Here is a 23480-nt window from a genome sequence, read left to right on the forward strand (position 1 = left end):
TCAGGACCCCACTCGAACCAATCTCAGAGTGAAGATGGACCATACACTAATCATTCACAACCAGCTTAAGAAGATAGCCACCAACAGAAAGATAAAGTCAACCAGATCCAGAAACTGGCAAGCACAAGCATTAGCATCAGTGCTTAGAGATCATGCATTGTGTACTCTGTGGCTGAGTACTGTGCACCAATGGACCAGAAATATCCACGCTTGATTTGATGATGTCCAACTGAACACTGTAATAAACTACGTCAATGGAACCCTCAAGTCAAGCGCAATACCCTGGCCGCCCATGCTGCCACACCATGTCCCCCCCATCCATTCACCATGATCCACAACCATCTGCATGTCCAGTATGTTCAGGGAAATGAATATCTCCCCACGCAACAGGCCTTCAACAACGTTACTCAATATGCAATAGCCTCAAGCATTTGCACCCAGGTACTCAACCTTCAATAATGTAACATCAATCCAACTGAAGCTTGGACAGCCAAATGGAATCCACAAGCAGTCATAAGCAAACACTTTGTGAAAAACTCAACACACAGGATCCTGGCTTTGATCTTCTGAGAAACACATGGGCAACTATAAACTGCATTCTGAAAAACCATGGCAAATGTGAATACTTGATGCATAAATGGAAAACTAAAATCTCTCTTGTGTGCAACTGTGGTCACCCATAACAGACCAGAGAACGTATAATGATTCAATATGAAGGAGGCATCACTCTGCTAATCCTAACTTTAATATGTGGTTTACCCATCTGAAAGTAAAATTATAATGAGGTGCACTTGGTGGTGGGGGGTGGGGGCGTGATGTACAAAAAAAGTATTTCTGGAGGGTTGAGGTAATGGCAGAAAAATGCTAAATAAGGCTCCATTGTAAACAAAGGCAGGGGAGGTTACCACAACTGCAATAAACAGTTGGAGAAATGGGTGGAACACCAGAATTGTACTCTAGGGAGAACACTGACACAGAGGAAGCTCTAGATACCATAGAAAGCCTGCTTGTCATGGTAGAGCTGGATACTGAACCCACAGTGGAGAAGCTTAGCAAAGCTATTGATTCGCTTGCCAGGGGCAAAGCTCCAGGTGCTGATGCCTGAACTGATCAAGCATGGGAAACCAGCGGATAAAAACAAAAAACTGTGGATGCTGGAAATCCAAAACAAAACAGAAACAGAAATACCTGGAAAAACTCAGCAGGTCTGGCAGCATCGGCAGAGAAGAGTACAGTTGACGTTTCGAGTCCTCATGACCCTTCAACAGAACTAAGTAAAATTAGGAAAGGGGTGAAATATAAGCTGGTTTAAGGCAGCGGGGAGGGGGGGTGGTTTTTGTTGAAAAAATTTCCTAATTTTACTTAGTTCTGTTGAGGGGTCATGAGGACTCGAAACGTCAACTGTACTCTTCTTCGCCGATGCTGCCAGACCTGCTGAGTTTTTCCAGGTATTTCTGTTTCTGTTTTGTTATGGGAAACCAGCACTCCTGCAGCATCTGCACAAACTTCTCTGTCTCTTCTAGAGGGAGGGAGCAGTGCCCCAAGATATACATGATGCAAAGATTGTGATCCCGCACAAGAACAAGGGCAACCACGGGGATTGCAAGAACTGTTGAGGAATCTCCTTGCTGAGTATCATGGGAAAAACATTTGCCCGTGTTGTCCTTGTCAGATTGTATATCCAAGTTGAATGCATCTACCCTGAATCCCAGTGTTGTTTCAGAACTGGAAAATCTACAATTGATATGACCTTCTCAGTTCAGCAACTGCAAAACCAAGGCATTCGGCCATGTAAGCAGAGGAGGTCTACTGAAGCTGCTGGAGAAAATCAGCTGCCTGCCGAAGCAGCTCAATGTGATCTCCTCTTTCCATGACAACAAGTTGGGTAATGTCAGCAATGACAGGGCAACATCAGAACCCTTTGAGATACTCAGTGGGGCCAAGCAGGGTTCTGTTCTGGGGCTGACACTCTTTGGCATATTCTTCTCTTTGCTGTTGTCATATCCCTTCAGCTCATCTACAGAAGGTGTCTACTTACATACCAGAACTAATGGAAAGCTGTTGAGCCTTGCCCACCTGAGATTCAAGACAAAGGTGCAGCAAGTCCTCATCAGACATAGAAACATAGAAAATAGGAGCAGTAGTAGGTAAACAGAAAGGGGCTATTATATTTTATTGACCCAAATGCAAAGCCAAGATGGAATAATGAAAGATCTTATATTTACCCTTTGAGCCTGCTCTGCCATTCAATATGATCCTGGCTGATCCTCTATCTCAACGCCATACTCCGGCTCTCTCCCCATACCCCTTGATGACTTTAAAGTCTAGAAATCTATCTATTGTTATGACCACAGCCGATGTTATTTGCTGTGCAAACCAAATCCCAGAGGGAAACTTGGCTTATAGGCCATACCCTTTTTTTTGTAATCTGGAAATGAGAAGTACTGATCTCAACGGTAAGAAGTCCAGTAACACTTTTGGGATTTTAAACATTAAAAGTAAAAGTTTTATTAAAAGAATACTAGAAAACTTAAGCACACAAGATAATAGTTACACAGTTAAACATTCCCCCAAAAAGACTCTCTATTTGGTCAGACCCACAAGTAAACACCTTCCAGGCAACAGTCTCTTATAGATGTTTAACTATAAAAAGTCCAATGATATTACCCAAGGCAAACTGCTGTAGCTTCAATTAAGTCATACTACATGACCTGTAACTCTCTTCCACTGTGCTGAATAAAACTGCTTTTTGCAGCCCAAGACTTTTCTGGCTTGACTGGATGATTGATTCAAACTGCACCCTCTCTCCACCTTTTCCACAGAATAACATAATATTCGCCAAAAACATTCATTTCTCACACTATTTCCTTCTTAAATATATTCAGTGACTTGGCCTCCACAGCCTTCTGTGGCAGACAATTCCATAGGTCCACCGCTCTCTGAGTGAAGAAATTTTTACTCATCTCAGTCCTAAATGGTCTACCCCATATCCTGAGACTGTGGTCTCTTGTTCTAGACCCTCCCAGCCAGAAGAAATATCATCCCTGCATCCAATCCACCCACCTGTCAGAATTTTATATGTTTCAATGAGATCTTCTCTCATTCTTCTAAACTCCAGTGAATACCGGGTTAATCGACTCAATCTCTCCTCATACAAAAATCCTGCTATCTCAGGAATCAGTCTGGTGAACCTTTGCTGCACTCCCTCTATGGCAAGTATATTCTTTCTTGGGTAAGAAGACCAAAATTGCACACAATACTCCAGGTGTGGTCTCATCAAGGCCCTGTACAGCTGCAGTAAGACACCCTTGCTTCTGTACTCAAATCCTCTTGCAATGAAGGTCAACATACCATTTGCCTTCCTAACTGCTTGCTGCAACTGCATGCTTGCTTTCAGTGACTGGTGTACAAGGACACCCATGTCCCTTTGTACATCAACATTTCCCAGTCTATCACCATTTAAATAATACTCTGCCATTCTGGTTCTCCTACTGACGTGGATAGCTTCACACTTATCCACATTATACTGCATCTACATTGAGTGTATTTGCCCACTCACTCAACTTATCTAAATCACCTTGAAGCCTCTTTACATCCTGCTCAGCACTCATATTCCCACCTAATTTTGTGTTGTCAGCAAACTTGGAAATATTACACTCGTTTCCCTCATCCAAATCATTGATATCTATTGTGAATAGCTGGGGCCTAAGCACTGATCCCTACGGCACCCCACTAGTCACCGCCTGCCACTCTGAAAAAGACTCACTTATTCCTGCTCCCTTTCCTGTCTGCTAACCAATACTCAATCCATGCCAATATATTACCCCCAATTCCATGTGCTTCAATTTTAAACACTAACATCTTATGTGGGACTTTATCAAAAGCTTTCTGAAAATCCAAATACACCACATCCACTGGTTCTCCCTTATCTATTCTATTGTTATACTGTCTAATCTGCCGGGAGTGTTCCAGGATCTACAGAATTTTGGAAGATGACAACCAATGAATCCACTATTTCCATGGCCTCTTCCTTTAGTACCCTGGGGTGTAGATTATCAAGCCCAGGGGATTTATCGGCTTTCAGTCCCAATAATTTTGCCAGCGCTATTTTTTTTTTTACTAATTTTTTTCAATTCCTCCTGCTCACTACCTTAGTTCCTTAGCATTTCTGAGAAGTTATTTATGTCTTCCGCTGTGAAGACAGGACTAAAGTAGCTGTTTAGTTGCTCTGCCATTTCCTTGCTTTCGATTAGAGATTCTCCCATTTCGAACTGTAAGGGGCCTACATTTGTCTTCACTAATCATTTTCTTTTTACACATTTATAGATGCTTTTACAGTCTGCTTTTATGTTCCTTGCAAGTTTATTCTCATACTCTATTTTTCCCTTCTGAAACAATCTCTTGGTCCTCCTTTGCTAAATTCTAAACTGCTCCGAATCCTCAGACTTGCTACTTTTTCTAGCAACTTTATATGACTCCTCTTTGTATCTAATATTATCCTCAATTTCTTTTGTTAGCCATAGTTGGGCCGCTTTTCCTGTTGCAGTTTTACGCCAGAAAGGAATGTATAACTGTTGCAATGCATGCATCCGTTCCTTAAATATTAGCCATTGCCTATCCAGCTTTTAATGAAGTTCTCCAACCTATCATAGCCAACTCACCCCTCGTACCTTTGTAGTTTCCTTTGTTTAGATTTAGGACCCTAGTTTTGGATTGGACGACTTCACTTTCCATCCTAATGAAGAATTGTATCATGTTATGGTCACTCTTCCTTAAAGGACCCCCTCACAACAAGATTATTAATTAACCCTTTCTCATTGAACAATACCAAATCTAGAATATCCTGTTCCCTAGTTGATTCCTCAACATGCTGGTGTAAAAAAACATCTTGTACACATTTCAGGAATTCATCCACCACAGTATTATTGTTAATTTGGTTTGCCCAATCCACATGTAGATTAAAGTAATCCAAGATTACTGTCGCACCCTTGTTGCAAGCATCTCTAATTTCCTGTTTAAAGCCATCCCCTGCCTTACCACTACTGTTTGGAGGCCGAGAGACAACTCCCACTAATGTTTTCCACCCCTTGTTGCTTTTTAGCTCCACCCAGACTGATTTTACATCTAGATTTCTGAGCCAATATCCTTTCTCACTATTGCACTGCTTTCATCCTTAACTAACAACACCACCCCACCTCAATTGCTTTACGCTGATGAGGCCGCAGTAGTTTTCCATATCGAGGAATACATTCAGTTGCAAATGGACACACTTCCTCACGTCCTTAAAGAATTTGGTTTGACCATCAGCATCAGGAAGACAATTGTCATGGGATGGAGGTTGTTTATAGCTTCCAAAATCCACAATTACTAGCAATCTGTTACTTGATGCCGGAATCAGCACATGCATCACAAAAGTTGCAGCTGTTACGTTCAAGCTGAGTAAGAGTGTGTGGAACAACATAAAATTGAGAACACCAAACTGCGAGTCAACCAAGCCTGCGTCCTCAGTGCATCCCTCCACAGTGGTGAGGCCTGGACAACATATGTTAGGCAAGAGGAAAGGTTAAACAGTTTCCACTTTTGCTGTCTCAATAATAGCCTCAACATCTCTTGGCTGGACATGATCGCCAACTCAGAGGTCCTGGAGCGTACTAATTCCAATTCCATCAGCATATGCTCATTGCTAAGCCAACAACATTTGCACTGGCTCTGCCACATTCTTTGGATGGATGATGGCCTTTAGGTATACGGCCTTCTGCACAGTGGACTGGCCACTGAGACGCAACCTCCGAGGTGTCCATACCTCTGCTATATAGACACCTGCAAATGAGATACGAAGATGGCAGACACTGGTACTGACAACATGTAGACAGTCGTTGAAGGCTGTGACTGCTGGAGGCTATGTAGAGGGGCACTGAAAGAGGTGAGCAGAAACAAAAGGTTCAGCTGGCTGAGAAGAGGGCTCAGAGAAAACAGAGGCCAGCAAATCGTGTATCTTCTCAGCCCACTGTCTTACTCTACTGCAAATGTAGCAGAGGTTGCACTGTTAAGAGTTGGGTTCATGAGACACACTAGACAATGTTTAACACAGAGTTGGCCACCATAGCGTAAATCATCATCTTACAAGATGGAAGGCTGCCACATGATGAATCAGGAAGACAAATCTCATGGTCCAGCTCATTGCCATTCCACTATCAGCATTAACAGTGTGATCCTGGACTGTGTTGACAGCTTCACATATCTAGGCTATATAATCACCATCAAACTGTCACTTGATGCTGAAATCAACACACAAATCGCAAAAGCTGCAATTGTTATGTCCAAGCTAGTAAATGTGTGGAACAAAAGCAACCTGACTGAGAACACCAAACTGTGAGTCAACCAAGCTTGATGCCCCAGCGCACTCCTCTACAGTAGCAAGATCTGGGCAACATATGCTAGGCAGGAGAAAAGGCTAAACAGTTTCCACCTTTGCTGTGTTAGACATATCTTCGGTATTTCTTGGCAGGACAAGGTCACCAACTAAGAGGTTTTGAAGCGTGCCAATTCCATCAGCATATACTCATTGCAAAGCCAACGACATCTGCGCTGAATCGGTCATATTCATCAGATGGCTGTATATCCAAAGACCTACTGTATGGTGAACTGGCAAATGGGACATGAGCTGCTCAGCTGTCATACCTCCGCTACAAGGGCACCTATAAGAAAGATTTGAAAATGACAGATATTGACACTGATAATTGGGAGACAGTCATCATCAGCCATAACTTCTGGACACTGACTTTTTGGAGGGGCATTGGAAGAAGCGAGCAGAAAGGCAAGGCTCAGTTGGCTGAGAACAGGGCCCAGAGAAAATAGAGGCCAGCAAATCTAGCACCTTATTCGCTGTCATCCTCTCCAGCCAATGTAGAAGAGACTGTCATCCCAGAGTGTGGCTCCTGAACCACACCAGGCAATGTTTTACACAGAATTGAAAACCACCGCACAAACCATCATCTTATGAGATGGTAGGCTGCCAATAATGGGCCAGCTAAGGGATTCTATCCATTTCAAAAATGTGAAACTTTGAAACTACACTTTTAAACTTTCCTCCATTGTACAAATCTAGGAAAAAAGTTGGAAAGCATCCAGTAATTGATTATTTACATCTAATTGCTAGAGTAACAAGTAAAATATTAAAATCAAAAAGAGTGATCATCTTTTCTAAAATGGTTACAATGTCATGTTTCCTAATTAACTGGGTGCCGGGTTGTAAGTGATTCAATGTTACTGAAGGATTCTGTATTAATATCGTGCCGAGGCTCTGGGTGTCTTCAAGAGAAGAGAGCTGGAAACCATGTTGTTGTAAACTAGTGAACATTTATTGACTATTTACACTATTTACAGTGACAGACTTTAGCAGAACTCCATTAGAACCTTCCACCCTCAGGTTCGTTACATATAATTTGACATAATCTGACATCACTGATGATGCATTCTAGGTATTAGCATAATAGCTGTTAACCTTTTACACCATACCTCCCCCTAAGTCTTTCATTGTACTCTTTAACATTCGCCATTTACACAACCATCCTACTCCCACCCCCCATCACCAACAGTCTCTTGTGTTGGTGGCCTCAATCTCCAACTGTGTTCTTGGCTCTCTTTGAAGATGTGTTGGACGTATGCTCTCCATAATCTTCTTGGAAAGCAGTGACCTCCACAGACAGAGATTTCTGTTTCTGGCTTGCAGTATAAGGGTGATGAACAGAGATTTTCATTTTCTTCTCTTTTTTTCTTTTCCATCTTTTTGGTACTCTGGGGAAAGATTGAACTGCTGGCTGCTCTTGCTTAAAAGAATGAAGCTTGTGCAGCTCCTGTCAAGATTTGTAAAGCTGTAAAGGGTCTACAAACTCCTACTGCTGCAACAAAGGAAGTATTATGTAATGCCTCATCCAGGAACAAATCAGATGGATGACGAGAAGGATGAAGAAGATCTGAAAAAAAATGATGATTCTCCTGCTAATACTGTAGGAATTTATTTTTCTGTAGGTAGTGGTTCAACTTGCACACTCTTTTCGGTGTGAGTTTGTTCCTCAGCAGGCATGAAGGTCTCTGGAACTTCCTCAGAATGTATGCTGTGTCAGCAGCGAAAGAAACATGCAGAGGCAAGCACCAATGGCATTACTGAGATCTGTAGTAAGCACGTCTGTAGTTTTTTTGATCTCCAGATTCAGATTCAATTATAGTAGGGATTTGTTCTACAACAGTTAGTGGTAATGGTAAGAACTTCTGGAATCAGTTCTTCATTGTAAAAAGAGTTGCTGCATCAGGTTGATGTTGTATGTCACTGGGGTCTTCAGCAGAATGAACATACAGGTTTGCACATTTATCACCTTCTTCAATAATATGTTGATCCCCTTGGCAGAGCTATCTGGGCTGTCAGTGTCATCATCCACACCGTCTTCGAAAAGTAAAGCAAGGTCCAGGATTCCCTCCTGTGACAAATCATCAATATTGGTGGCATTTCAGTTATCATCCTCTTCCATTCTTTCCCAAAAGAGCAAATTAAGCTCTGAAATGTCATCTTGTGTCTGATCACCTTCACCCTTGGCATATCTGTCTCCCATTTCATCTGGCCTCTCTTTGAAAAAAATGAAAGATCTACAGTGTCCTCCTGTGGTCATAAGGATGGACGTTTGTTTATGAAGACTGATTCAGTGTTCTGAATCAACTTAAGTTTCTTCTGCAACTGGTGAATAAAGAAGATGCAAAGCTATATAAGCTTCACCGCTCAAAAAAGAACAATGTTGATAAGGAGTGACATACACAAAGTCCTCACTTAAAGTTGTAGTTACATTCCTGAAAATTGAGACTTTGTGTGAAACAACATTAAGTGAATCATGGGTTCCCATAGGATTCAATGTTAAACCAGAGTTAGATTCCTTGGGACGTTTCATTCCCAGAAAAACCAATGTACAAGTTGAAAGACTGTACAGAACATGTACAGCACTGTGCATTCCTGTCTGGAATAACCAGCAAAAAAAATAAATCACTGAATGTAACAGAAATACTGTATAAGTTCAAATTAAATAGGACTAAATCACCCAAACAAGCCCTGAGTAGCACAGCCCGCAAGTCTCACCCACAGCACTCTTGAAACTCAACTCAACTTATTGCTTCCTTTCCTTTCCCACATTACCGCTCTCTCTCTCTCACCTTTCCCGCCCTGTCCTGTCTCTCTCTCTCTCTCCTTTCCAACTCCCTCTCTCTCCTTTCCCACACGGTCTCTCTCTCTCTCTTCATTCCCATCCTGTCTTGTTCTCCTTTACTGTTCTTTCTCTTTCCTATATCACTGTCTCTCCCTCTCCCGCTTTTTCTCTCTCCTAAATCATTGTCTGTCCCTCTCCCACTCTTTCTCTCAGGCCCTCTCTCTTTCACTCCCACTCCTACTCTCCCGCTCCCTCTCCTCTCCCGCTCATTCTCGCCCACTCTCTCTCCTTGCCCACTCTCTCCCTCTCTCCTCACCCACTCTCTCCATCTCCCTCTCTGCGCCTACTCTGTCTCTCCTCGCCCACTCTCTCTCCTCTCTCCTCGCCCACTCTCTCTCCTCGCCCACTCTCTCTCCTCTCTCCTCGCCCACTCTCTCTCCTCTCTCCTCGCCCACTCCTCTCTCCTCGCCCACTCCTCTCTCCTCTCTCCTCGCCCACTCCTCTCTCCTCTCTCCTCGCCCACTCCTCTCTCCTCTCTCCTCGCCCACTCCTCTCTCCTCTCTCCTCGCCCACTCCTCTCTCCTCTCTCCTCGCCCACTCCTCTCTCCTCTCTCCTCGCCCACTCCTCTCTCCTCTCTCCTCGCCCACTCCTCTCTCCTCTCTCCTCGCCCACTCCTCTCTCCTCTCCTCGCCCACTCCTCTCTCCTCTCTCCTCGCCCACTCCTCTCTCCTCTCTCCTCGCCCACTCCTCTCTCCTCGCCCACTCCTCTCTCCTCGCCCACTCCTCTCTCCTCGCCCACTCCTCTCTCCTCGCCCACTCCTCTCTCCTCTCTCCTCGCCCACTCCTCTCTCCTCGCCCACTCTCTCTCCTCTCTCCTCGCCCACTCTCCTCGCCCACTCTCTCTCCTCTCTCCTCGCCCACTCTCTCTCCTCTCTCCTCGCCCACTCTCTCTCCTCTCTCCTCGCCCACTCTCTCTCCTCTCTCCTCGCCCACTCTCTCTCCTCTCTCCTCGCCCACTCTCTCTCCTCTCTCCTCGCCCACTCTCTCTCCTCTCTCCTCGCCCACTCTCTCTCCTCTCTCCTCGCCCACTCTCTCTCCTCTCTCCTCGCCCACTCTCTCTCCTCTCTCCTCGCCCACTCTCTCTCCTCTCTCCTCGCCCACTCTCTCTCCTCTCTCCTCGCCCACTCTCTCCTCGCCCACTCTCTCTCCTCGCCCACTCTCTCTCCTCGCCCACTCTCTCTCCTCTCTCCTCGCCCACTCTCTCTCCTCTCTCCTCGCCCACTCTCTCTCCTCTCTCCTCGCCCACTCTCTCTCTCCTCGCCCACTCTCTCTCTCTCTCCTAGCCCACTCTCTCTCTCTCTCTCCTCGCCCACTCTCTCTCTCGCTCTCTCCTCGCCCACTCTCTCTCTCGCTCTCTCCTCGCCCACTCTCTCTCGCTCTCTCCTCGCCCACTCTCTCTCGCTCTCTCCTCGCCCCCTCTCTCTCGCTCTCTCCTCGCCCCCTCTCTCTCGCTCTCGCCTCGCCCCCTCTCTCTCTCTCTCGCCCCCTCTCTCTCTCTCTCTCGCCTCGCCCCCTCTCTCTCTCTCTCGCCTCGCCCCCTCTCTCTCTCTCTCTCGCCTCGCCCACTCTCTCTCTCTCTCGCCTCGCCCCCTCTCTCTCTCTCTCGCCTCGCCCCCTCTCTCTCTCTCTCGCCTCGCCCCCTCTCTCTCCTCGCCCTCTCTCTCTCTCTCTCCTCGCCCCCTCTCTCTCTCTCTCTCTCCTCGCCCCCTCTCTCTCTCTCTCTCCTCGCCCCCTCTCTCTCTCTCTCTCCTCGCCCCCTCTCTCTCTCCTCGCCCCCTCTCTCTCTCCTCGCCCCCTCTCTCTCTCTCTCTCCTCGCCCCCCTCTCTCTCTCTCCTCGCCCCCCTCTCTCTCTCTCCTCGCCCCCCTCTCTCTCTCCTCGCCCCCCTCTCTCTCTCTCCTCGCCCCCTCTCTCTCTCCTCGTCCCCTCTCTCTCTCTCTCCTCGCCCCCTCTCTCTCTCTCTCTCTCCTCGCCCCCTCTCTCTCTCTCTCTCTCTCCTCGCCCCCTCTCTCTCTCTTCTCCTCGCCCCCTCTCTCTCTCTCTCTCCTCGCCCCCTCTCTCTCTCTCTCTCTCCTCGCCCCCTCTCTCTCTCTCTCTCTCCTCGCCCCCTCTCTCTCTCTCTCTCCTCGCCCCCTCTCTCTCTCCTCGCCCCCTCTCTCTCTCCTCGCCCCCTCTCTCTCTCTCTCTCCTCGCCCCCCTCTCTCTCTCTCCTCGCCCCCCTCTCTCTCTCTCCTCGCCCCCCTCTCTCTCTCCTCGCCCCCCTCTCTCTCTCTCCTCGCCCCCTCTCTCTCTCCTCGTCCCCTCTCTCTCTCCTCGTCCCCTCTCTCTCTCTCTCCTCGCCCCCTCTCTCTCTCTCCTCGCCCCCTCTCTCTCTCTCTCTCTCCTCGCCCCCTCTCTCTCTCTCTCTCCTCGCCCCCTCTCTCTCTCTCTCCTCGCCCCCTCTCTCTCTCTCTCCTCGCCCCCTCTCTCTCTCTCCTCGCCCCCTCTCTCTCTCTCTCCTCGCCCCCTCTCTCTCTCTCTCCTCGCCCCCTCTCTCTCTCTCTCCTCGCCCCCTCTCTCTCTCTCTCCTCGCCCCCTCTCTCTCTCTCTCTCCTCGCCCCCTCTCTCTCTCTCTCCTCGCCCCCTCTCTCTCTCTCTCCTCGCCCCCTCTCTCTCTCTCTCCTCGCCCCCTCTCTCTCTCTTCGGTGTTCCTGCGGCTTAAAAGCTTATGACAACTTTGTGAAGGTAACAGGGCCTGGGAGCACACACAAGATGGGCTATCAAAGCTGAGAGAGAGATTTAGGCATGTGCTCTTTAGGATGAGTGAGCTTTAGCTAGATGGTGGTACTGGGAGAGGCCTGGATCTTCGGGCACTGGGGAAGAACCAAGCAGTGAGTAAGTTGTTCCTGGGCTCTGGGAACATGGAGACAAGAAGTGTGGTCACTGAATCTGAGTACATTAGGAGGGGCAAGCTCTCAAAAGGAATGTCCTGGCAACTAGAAGCACAGGGGTCAGCTCCCTGAATCACAGACCACTGGCAAGATAGTCCAAAAGGGGATTCCTAGAAAGACGAGCAAATTATGATTTGAAATCAAAATACTGGAGAGGCCTGGATCCTTGGGTTGTGGAAGGATGGGATGGAAAAGCAATCTTAGAGAGGCATATAAGATGGTTAGTACAGATAAAATAAAGCAGGAACACTACTTCAAACTAAACCATGACTTTAGAGAAAACAGGTTTAAAACCAGTAAAAGGCAAATTGAGGAGTCCATGTCAGGGAGTTCTTCATAGCTTGATCAATATGTGGATTTGACTATGTGCATAATTGATTCAAAAGCCCTAAAATAATTTAACAAAAAATTGACTGCAATGATTGGGGAACTGCAGTGTGTTTATGAATTGATGTGTCAATTGGCTTCCTTGCCTGTACAAATCTTAAGTAAAAGATAAGTTAAAAATGTTTTTAAATCATCCAAAACACCCTCTGATATTTGTAGAAACAATTTATATTTTGTGACCTTATAAATGAGCTTTGTTTTAAAGAACATAGACGCAGCAGTTGGTCATTCAGCCCATCGAGTCTGTCCATCGTTCAATTCTTTTGTTCTGACATTGAAAATCTACCATTACCCTCAGTGGGTTACTGATATTAAGTCTAGAACTACATAAAACAAATCCATATAAAGCTGACAAAAATGGAAACAGAGTTCAAGCAATTATTAAGGGCCACCAAACAGGGAGATACAGGTGCACTACCTGAAGTTTGAAAGCAAGATACCTTGTTGTAAATGGTATGGTATCTGGTATGTGTAGACATGAAATGGATAATGACTTCTTCAAATAAGAGAAAGAAGAGAATATTGGAACAGCTAATGGATAAAGACAGAAACAAATACCTACAGTTAATATGAATCTATCTACATCTTTAATAAAATGAATCTCAAGACCTTACCTAGATATGAATCGGCTCAAATCACAAAACTCGCTTGATTCCAAAATAATGTTCAGTTCCGTAACAGTAGCTGTGACACTTTCTTTAGTCTGAAAGGCAAAACATTTAGTCAGTTCCTCCACTTTCAAAAGAATTGATTGAGGAGTAGGTATGTGTAGACTCTAACCAAACAGAATTCTAATCCAAAGCGCAAATTCCAAGTCTAGTCACTATCATGGCATAGAAACCCAACTCCAACATAATTTATATAATACTGTACCATATTTCTTCTGAAATTATTAATATTAGGAGGAAACTGCAAAATACTTTACCAGTTCCATGCATACTGGGTTATCTATAAAAAACTCTGAAATGCAATATAACTATTTGAAATACAATATTTGTCTTTCCAACCCAATGAAACCAAAATAATCTAATTATTAATCTAGTATTCTAATAATAATCTAATAATATTACTAATAATCCACAGCATGAGGGACTAAGGCTTCACATTGTATATTTTATAAAATATATATAGATAGTGGCTATTTCTAAACTTTTTAAAACTGAACAAAGATCCTTAAAATGACTGTGACTCCCAAACAAAGGGAGCTGCCTGGCAGTATCGGGGAAACTCGCATTTTATCATCTATGGGGAGCCAATAACGACCCCTGTTGGCTGCACAGACCAAATTCAAAGAGACCTATACAAAGGCAATCCGCATTTCATAAACCCAGACTGGCCAAGAGGAGCCTGCTCGTCTGCTAAGACAAAGGACTATGCAACCTTCCTTCCAATTCTTCATGGTTGAGTCATTTCGCAATCTCGGGGGACACAAACAAGGAATATACATCCCTTGTCAATGACAGTGTGGAGAGGTGAGAGTCATGTGTCATGGGCCTCTGGCTTGTGGAACCAGTAATATGCCTTGCTGAACTGCAAAGCTCAGTCTGCTGTTTACCATCTAACTGGCTGCCTCATAGAAAAGGAGCTCTGCCCAGTTTGAACACCTGGCCCCACCCACGCTGCTTCTGTTGGAAATCCTGTATCATTGCCTACAAGACTGATTCATCACTGTGTGCCTATCTCATGGTGTAAAGTCAACACCACTAAAAAAGTGAATTATACAGCATTGATTTACAGCCCACTAACCTCCGTCAAGCAATACCTCATTGAGCTTTGATTCTGGACTCTTGAATCCACGTGAAACAATATTTCTTTCCTCTGTGGTCTCTGTGCTGTAAATCTTTCTTTTCTCTCTCCGTTTTTTTACTATCTGAAAGTGCCAGGGGTGGGGTTGGGGGGTAACGTTGTGAATCCTCTTTCCGTGTTTTGAGTGAATTAAACCAACCATTTGAGCTCATCCCATCTCGAGTTTGCTACAGGACTATTAATGGAAAATTGAGTTGCTCCAGAAGTGAGGGGTTAGGAAATACGCCACCACTTATAAAGAGAAAAACAAATCAAAACACCTTTCTGTTTATGGACAGGTTGGCAGAGGAGAAATTAGTGCTGTTTAAGTTACCTCCCCTCCTGTCTGCAGCAACAGGGTTAAGTGGAAAAAGGGGAAATAAATTAAATCTGGTTTCTTGCAAATGCCTGAAATAGGATTTTCATTGAAATGTAAATGAAATCTACAGTAAAAATTATGACAAGCTCAAGGTGCAACAAACAGGGGAAAGCATTTTACACATTTAAAATTATGCCATTTAGTTTTATCTTGCCTCTCTTTTTCCTTCCCAAAGCGCATCACTTCACTCTTCTCTGCATTCGATTACTGTCAGTTAAATTCCACCTGCCATGTCTCTTCCCATTTCACCAGTCTGTCCATATCCTCCTGAAGACTGTTACTATCCTTCTCATTGTTCACTAAATTTCTGAGTTTCATATCAGTTGAAAATCTTGAATTTATGCCCTATACACCCAAGTCCAGATCATTAATGTGTTTTGATGTGTTTGCTGGCTCTTTGGTAGAGTAATCCAAACTAATCAGAGAAATTACTGGACAAAAAAAAAATGTCCACCTATTTTTCCTTCTACCACTCTGGTTCCAAATATACACTCAGCTCCACCTCTCTCAGTCCCTCTCTCTTCTCCACCCTGTTGTGGAGAAGAGTCTACCAGGAATGCCACCCAGCATGGCTGAAACTGAAATGCCAATCTGGTGAAGCTACAACAGGTAACTGCAGATATATGCTGAACAACAGAAGCAACATGGTAAAACAGATCTAAGCAATACCACAACCATCAAATCTGATCAAAGCTCCAATGCTGGTGAGCAGTTAAACAACTAACGAATGGATAAGGCTTCATAGATATTCCCGTTGTCAATGATGGGGAAGTCCAGCAAAAGTGGAGTGCAAAAGACATTTGCAACTATCTTCAGCCAGAAGTGCTGAGTGCCAAGGAGGGGGGGACCTTCTCCTGAGGTACCCCCACCATTACCGATGCCTATCTTTGCTAATTGAATTTACTCCATTTGATATTAAGAGTGACTGAGGCACAGCAGTCACATTTTGCTCCAGAATGAGTTGCCCCCTAACCATGCTGTTCCAGCACAGCTACAATGCTTACAATTGCCGGACAACATGGAAAATTGGCCAGGGATGCACTGTGCACATAAAGAACAAATCCAAACTTGCCAATTACCACCCTACCAGCCTCTGCTCAATTATCAACAAAGCAAAGAAAAGAGTAGTAAACACTGCAATCTATTAGCACCAACTCAAGACTTTCTCACCAATGTCCAGTTTGCGATTCGACAGGACCACTCGACTCCAGTCCTCGGCCCAAACATGGAGACAAGAGCTGAATTCCAGAGCAAGGTGCGAGTGACTGTCCTCAACATCAAGGCAGCACTCTGCACCAAGAATCCCACGCAAAACCTAAGTCAATGGGGAAATTTTCCAGTGGCTAGAGTCACATTTAGCATAAAGGAAGGCTGTTGTAGCTATTGTAGGCCAAGCATCTCAGCCCTAGGATATCGTTGTAAAAATTTCTCAGGGCAGCTTCCTAGGCCCAGCTACCTTCAGGTGCTTCGCTAATGATGTTCCCTCCATCAGAAAGTTGGAAGTGTTACTGTTTGTTGAAGATTGCACAATCATCAGCTACGTTTACAATTCCTCAGATACTGAAGCAGTCCATACTTCAATTTTGAAGTGTGAAGGCAGGATTCCCAAAAGGAATCCTCACAATTATATAGCAAATGGTGCTGATGTTGTATTAACATTTCCAAGGGGAGCTGCTCCAAGTCTGAAGGCTGTATATTTCACGGCCATTCCAGCATTAAGCACATAATCTAGATTGCCACTCCAGTGCAGTGCTGAGGGAGTGCTACAGTAAGAGGTACTGTCTTTTGGATGAGACATTGAAAAAAAACAAGTTCCATTGTTTTGGTTCCCCTGTTGTCCAGGTCTATATTTATTCCTTAACCAACACCATCACGAACAGACTTTGTCACTTATACTGCTCTTTATTGAATCTTGCTGTGCAATTATTGGCCTCCAAAATTTTCTACAATGGTGACTACACTTCAAAAGTATGTTATTAGCTGTGAAAGGTGCTAAATGAATTTGCATTCCTTTATGCTTACTGAAGTCTAATGAAGGCTTCAGTTCTCTTTCCTGCTTGCCTCCAACCCAACTACAGACATTGTGCCTTCCTCCTCTTTGCACCCTCACTTCCTATGCCTACCCCTCTCAACTCTGGCTTGTCACCACATGCCATCCTGAGCACCCATGCCCTTTATTAATTCCTTACTGACAATTCAACCCACAAAAATCATTATCACCATGTTCCTGATCATGACTCAGGAAAAATTCCAAAAACAACACTCGCATTTTTACTAAGCTCTACGAACCTATAAGCAGTTCCAAAATCACAGCTACAAAGCTATTGCATTTTTCTCAATGAAACCCCCACAATCGCTTCCCACTATTTCTCCAACCCCATCCAGTATTATCACACCACCAGAAGAATATGCTTTTAGACTATTAAAATCACACACCACCCACAATTCAACACTGCTGCACACTACCTACGTACTTTTAACCATGTCTATCGCTTGATCCCAAACTTTAAAAAGAGGCAAATTTAATTACATATCAAACAAACATTAAAATAATCAAGAACGCAATTTACACAAAATGCAGACATAATTACAATTTGAACCAGAAATACTGTTAATGCTCCCATTAACTTAGTAATAAAAACACCATTTCAATTATTCCATCACTACAAGACAGTAACCCTAACAATATTGATTGTTTTGTTGCATATCTCTGATTCATTGAGCAATGTACAACACACTCCACTAATGTTTAAAAATATAGATATAAACTCTAGTAAATAATGCCATCTACTGGAAATTACTTAAAAATGAAATTATTCATCATGCCAATCCCATTACGGCTTATTCCTTCTTATTTAAGATTGAATTAGCCTGGCACCCAAATTACATGGGACCTCTAAAAAGCACCGAGCTAGATGGTCTTCTCTTCTGCTCACTATAGACAGAATCAGTATTCAAGGCTTCCTCTCTCTTTTCCAAGAGCTTCTAACTTATCTTCAAAGACCTTGATCGAATTGTTTCTTACTTTTGTAAGAGAGCATACCCATACTATGTTTTACAAGAGAAGAAAAACATTTCACTATCTTAATTACTACAAAGCTGTTCAATTAATACAGTAAAGGATTGGATAGATACTCTGGACTGAATGAGTTCAGTTTCTAATAGGAGAGACCTTTAATGTCCTTCCAAAGGTTTTGGTTTGGGGGGGGGGTGCGGAGAGAGAAAGGATCTGTTCCATTCAAACAATAAACATATTTGAATGGCAAATTCAGATCAAAATTCTATTGTCAGAGCAAATATGTTTATATAGGACACTCACACCACTACGTCATACCATAAACGGAAAATGCATGAAAAGCAGAGCAAAACCGATTGTATATAGCACAGAATATATATTAGACAATCACAGCATGCTCTTTTATAACTTCTGAAATTTTGTTACATCACAATCTTGAGCTGCAAATGGTCAGAAGTTGTAAATTCTCCCCAGAGGGGAATCAGACTGGAGGGGCTTGAGCAGTGAGGTGCAGCAGCATTATTTTCTACAATTAATACTGTATGAAGTGAGTAGGCAAAGTTTGATTATTGCAATCTTTAATGCTATTAGGAGTTCTGGCTAACTTCAAACTATTCAGTTTGACAGAGAGGAATGGCAGTATTCGATATGTGAACCATTGCGCTATGTGAACCAACAGAGATATTCAGTGGTTTATCTGTGCCGGGTTTGAGTTGGTAGCTTTCTGATCACATTTAATTCTGTTTACTGCTGCAAATCAAGTGGTAATTCAAGAGATAAACAAGACCCTTAGATCTTTTCTAGCTGTCCCACAATTGAGGGTACAGTGATACTTGGAGAATATAACTACAACAGGCATAAAACTTGACTCAGCATCTCATCAATACATTTTTGTGTTAACTGTTAAAATTATCCTGCACTTACATTCAGGACAATTCTTTCTTTATATAGCTAAAAGCTACATCTTGATTCTACAATAACAGCAATAACAGAACAGGTCACAATTTACAGTGAAATATGTTACACTAAATTTTAATTAGGGTGAATCCTTGAAAGCCTGTCTGTTTTGCACTACTCTTAAATTTGAAATTTGACTATAATTTACATACCTGAATCTCAGTTAATTTAAATTCAAGCTCAAACTGTAGCGAATGACTATAACCTGATAGTCTGTACTGTTTTGCTTTCTCATTACCTGTAAATAAATTAAACAGGATGAAATTCATTGTTAGGAAATTCATAGAAGCAGATATTCATACCATACCAAGAATAGCTATATTTATTCCAATATTTTGGGACATGTACTTGAAACTTTGCATTCAGTATCAAAGCAGACATGGCATGGAATTGGTTCAATGCAAAGCCAAGGTCCCCCTCCACAACCCTAATCCTGCCCTTAGTAGCTCACCTCCTGCTTTGACAATAAGATAATTCTTCTTTCCACCATCTCTTCGGTTGATAAGATTAAAAGTTATTGCTAGATTTGTGCGATATTATGAAACAGTTTTCTGCTGTGTCATCCATTCACAAGGAACTAAATTGAGACTGTCATTTCACATAAAGCTCTTACAGCTCTGCAGAGAGGAGTTCTTGATCTCGTAATCTGAGCTAGCTTCAACACCTTGTTCCAGAGGTAAAAAGATAACTTACTGTATTAACCAGACCTTAATGACGCAGCAGGCTCAATTTTTCAGAAATTCTCAACATAAAGCAAGAACAACCACCAGAGTGGTCTACATAAAATTGCGTGCCATTTACTGCCTAATTGTTTCAGTGTACTGTTCTTATGCTATTACAGAAAAAGTTTAAACTTCATGAAAAGCTCAAATATAAAGCATTTATATACCACAGAAAAATAAAAGAAAATGCAATATAGCATAATACAAACAGAAAATATTACATTTTGTAAATAGTTTCTATATTCAGTAGTATTAAACAAGTGAATAGTAACTTGTCTATGATAAAAGCAAAATAGTATGGATGCTGGAAATTTGAAACAGAAACAGAAAATGCTGGTAAAACTCAACAGGTCTAACAGCATCTGTGGAGAGGAAAAAAAGAGTTTCAAGTTCTTATGACTATTCTTCAGAGCTAAAGAGAAGTAAAAATGTAATGAAATTTATACTGTTTAAGTGGGGGTGGAGCAAGTGAAGCTGGATAGAAGGCCAGTGATAGGTGGAGGCAAAGGAGAGATTGCTAGAGATGTCACGGACAAAAGGACAAAGGGGTGTTAATGATGGTAGTACTGGCTAAAGGAGGTGCTGATGGTGGCATTAAGGTCAGAAAGCAGAATGTGATAATAGCAGGACACGGGTAAGCACACTGGAAAGAACAACATGAGCAAGTGGCAAATGGCCCTTGTGGGGGTGGGGTGGGGGGAGGTGGTGGGAAAAAAGGTTGAAAATAGGATAAAAGGCAGGGATAAAACAATGAATAAAAATGAAAATAAATAAAAAATAAATATAAGTGGATAAAAAAAATTAAAGTTAAAAAATGAAAATGAATATTGAAAAAAGGGGATAAAGGGGGTGAGGGTGGAGGCAAGAGTTCATGATCTGAAGTTGTTGGACTCGATGTTAAGTCCGGAAAGCTGTAAAGTGCCTAATCGGAAGATGAAGTGCTGTTCCTCCAGTTTGCGTTGGGCTTCACTGGAACATTGCAGCAAAGTGGTCTCAGTCTGCGTTTGGTCCCTCCAATGTAGAGGCCACATTGGGAGCAGCGAATGCAGTAGACCAAATTGAAGGAGGTGCAAGTGAAGTGCTGCTTCGCCTGAAAGGAGTGTTTGGGCCCTTGGACGCTGAGGAGGCAGGAGGTGTTCAGTAATCTCTCTCCACTCGCATCCCTCCCTCTGGCCTCTTACCTGCTCTTGATCTTTTCATTGAGAACTGACGGCGTGACATCAGCCGTCTCAATTTCTCTACTCCTCTCACCCACTCTAACCTGTCTCCTTCTGAACTTGTCGCACTCCGTTCTCTCAGGTCCAGCCCTGACTTTGTTATCAAAGCTGCTGACAAGGGTGGTGCTGTTGTTGTCTGGCGTACTGACCTCTACCTCGCAGAGGCTGAGCGCCAACTCTTGGATACTTCCTCCTACCTCCCCCTGGACCATGACCCCACCACCGAACATCAAGCCATTGATTCCAGGAGTGTCACTGACCTCATCTCCTCCACAGCTTACAACCTCATAGTCTCCCAACCCTGGACAGCCCGCTTCTACCTCCTCCCCAAAATCCACCGATCATATCAGCCTGTTCCTGCCCCATGGAACTTATTTCTTCCTATCTTGACTCTGTTCTCTCTCCCCTTGTCCAGTCTTTTCCCACTTACATCCACAATTCCTCTGATGCTCTACGTCACATCAACAATTTCCAGTTCCCTGGCCCTAACCGTCTCCTCTTCATCATGGATGTCCAATCCCTCTACACCTCGATCCCCCACCAGGGTGGTCTGAGGGCTCTCTGGTTCATCCGTGAACAGAGGCCTGAACAATCCTCATCCACCACAGCTCTCCTCTGTCTGGCTGAACTTGTTCTCTCACTGAACAATTTCTCCTTTAACTTGTCTCACTTCCTCCAAATAAAAGGTGTGGCTATGGGTACCCGCATGGGCCCCAGTTATGCTTGTCTCTTTATGGGGTATGTGGGACATTCCTTGTTCCAGTCCTACTCAGGCCCCCTCCCACAATTCTTTTTTCGGTACATCGAATGCTCTCTTCTGGACCTGGAATAATTTATTAATTTTGCTTCTAATTTCCACCCCTCCATCACCTTCACATGGTCCATCTCTGACACTTCCCTTCCCTTCCTTGACCTCTCTGTCTCAATTTCTGGTCATAGACTGTCCACCAATATTCATTACAAGCCTACCAACTCCCACAGCTACCTTGACTACAGCTCCTCACACCCTGCTTCCTGTAAGGACTCCATCCCATTCTCTCAGTTCTTTCGCCTCCATCACCAATGATGCCACTTTCCAAAACGGCGCTTCTGACATGTCTTCCTTCTTGCTCAGCCGACCACATTGTGGTTGACAGGGCCCTCAACCGTGACCGACCCATCTCCCGTGCCTCTGCCCTCACACCTTCCTCTCCCTCCCAGAACCATGATAGGGTCCCCCTTGTCCTCACTTTTCACCCCACCAGCCTCTGCATTCAAAGGATCATCTTCCACCATTTCCGCCAGCTCCAGCACGATGCCAACACCAAAAAAATCGTCCCCTCACCCCCCGTTGGCATTTCGTAGGGACCGTTCCCTCCAGGATACCCTGGTCCACTCCACCATCACCCCCAACACCTCACCTCCCTCCCACGGCATGGCCTATGCAATCACAGAAGGTGCAACACCTGCCCCTTTACCTCCTCCCTCTTCACCGTCCAAGTGCATAAACACTCCTTTCAGGTGAAGCAGTGCTTCACTTGCACCTCCTTCAATTTGGTCTAATGCATTCGCTGCTCCCAACGTGGTCTCCTCTACATTGGAGAGACCAAACGCAGACTGTGTGACCGATTTGCAGAACACCTTCGGTCTATCCGCAAGCATGGCCCAGACCTTCCTGTCGCTTGCCATTTCAACACCCCATCCTAGTCTCATGCCCACATGACCGTCCTTGGCCTGCTGCAATGTTCCAGTGAAGCCTAATGGAAACTGGAGGAATAGCACCTCATCTTCCGATTAGGTACTTTACAGTCTTCCGGACTTAACATTGAGTTCAACAACTTCAGTCCGTGAACTCTCGCCTCCATCCTCACCCCCTTTTTTATCCCTTCTTTTCAACATTCATTTTCATTTTTGAATTCTTATTTTTTAACCACTTATTTTTTATTGATTTTCATTTTTATTCATTGTTTTATCACCACCTTTTATCCTATTTTCAATCTTTTTTCCCACCACCGTCATCTCCCCTATGTTGCCATTTATAATGAAATTCATATGAAATTTATAATGAATTTTGACCCAGCGACAATGAAGGAACAGCAACATAGTTCCAAGTCAGAAACTGGCTTGGAGTAGAACTTGGAGGTGGTAGTATTCCCATGCATCTGCCGTCCCTGTACTTCTAGGTTGCAGGTTTGGAAGATGCTGCGTAAGTCCACTGTTCATTGGTGGTGAAGGGATTGCTGAAGGTGGCTGATGGCATGTCAATCAAGTGGGCTGCTTTGTCTTGGATGCTGTCGAGCTTCTTAAGTGTTGTTGGAACTGCACTCATCCAGGCAGGTAGAGAGCATTCTATCAAACTCCTGACTTATGCCTTATAGATGGCGGACAGGCTTTGGGAGTCAGGAGGTGAGTTATCACAGAATTCCCAGCCTCTGACCTACTCTTATATCCACAGTATTTATATGGCTGGTCAAGTTAAGTCTCCAGTCAATGCCCTTAGGATGTTGATGGTTTGCGGGGGCGGGGGGGCACGGTTTCAATGATGCAATGCCATTGAATGTCATGGGGAGCTGGGTAGATTCTCTCTTGTTGGAGATACATAAGAACAAAAGAAATATTAGTAGGCCATTCAGCCCCTCAAGTCTGCTCCGCCAGTCAATAAGATCGTGGCTGATCTGATGCGGCCTTAACTACACTTTCCTGCCTGTCCCCCATAACCCTCGACTCCCTTGTCAATCAAAAATCTGTCTTGAATCAGCCTTGAATGTATTCAATGACTCTGCCTCCACTGCTTGCTGGGGGAGAGAATTCCAAACACTAATGACCCTCAGAGAAGAAATTCCTCCTCATCTCCATC

The 23480-nt window shown here is 44.2% G+C and overlaps 1 protein-coding gene across 6 annotated transcripts in view; it reads right to left on the minus strand.

Moving 5' to 3' along the window:
* Positions 1–23480, minus strand: part of cenpp (centromere protein P) — a 308552-nt gene that overhangs the window by 271332 nt on the left and 13740 nt on the right. For all 6 annotated transcript variants that reach the window (XM_078543378.1, XM_078543372.1, XM_078543377.1 and 3 more), the window contains exons 4-5: positions 18858–18943; positions 13183–13271 (exon numbers count right to left, since the gene is read on the minus strand). In XM_078543378.1, the coding sequence (XP_078399504.1) occupies positions 13183–13271; positions 18858–18943 (175 nt within the window). The remainder of the gene's footprint in view (positions 1–13182; positions 13272–18857; positions 18944–23480) is intronic.

The sequence above is a fragment of the Cetorhinus maximus genome, chromosome 6, assembly GCF_964194155.1.
Source record: "Cetorhinus maximus chromosome 6, sCetMax3.hap1.1, whole genome shotgun sequence".
Lineage (NCBI taxonomy): Eukaryota > Metazoa > Chordata > Chondrichthyes > Lamniformes > Cetorhinidae > Cetorhinus > Cetorhinus maximus.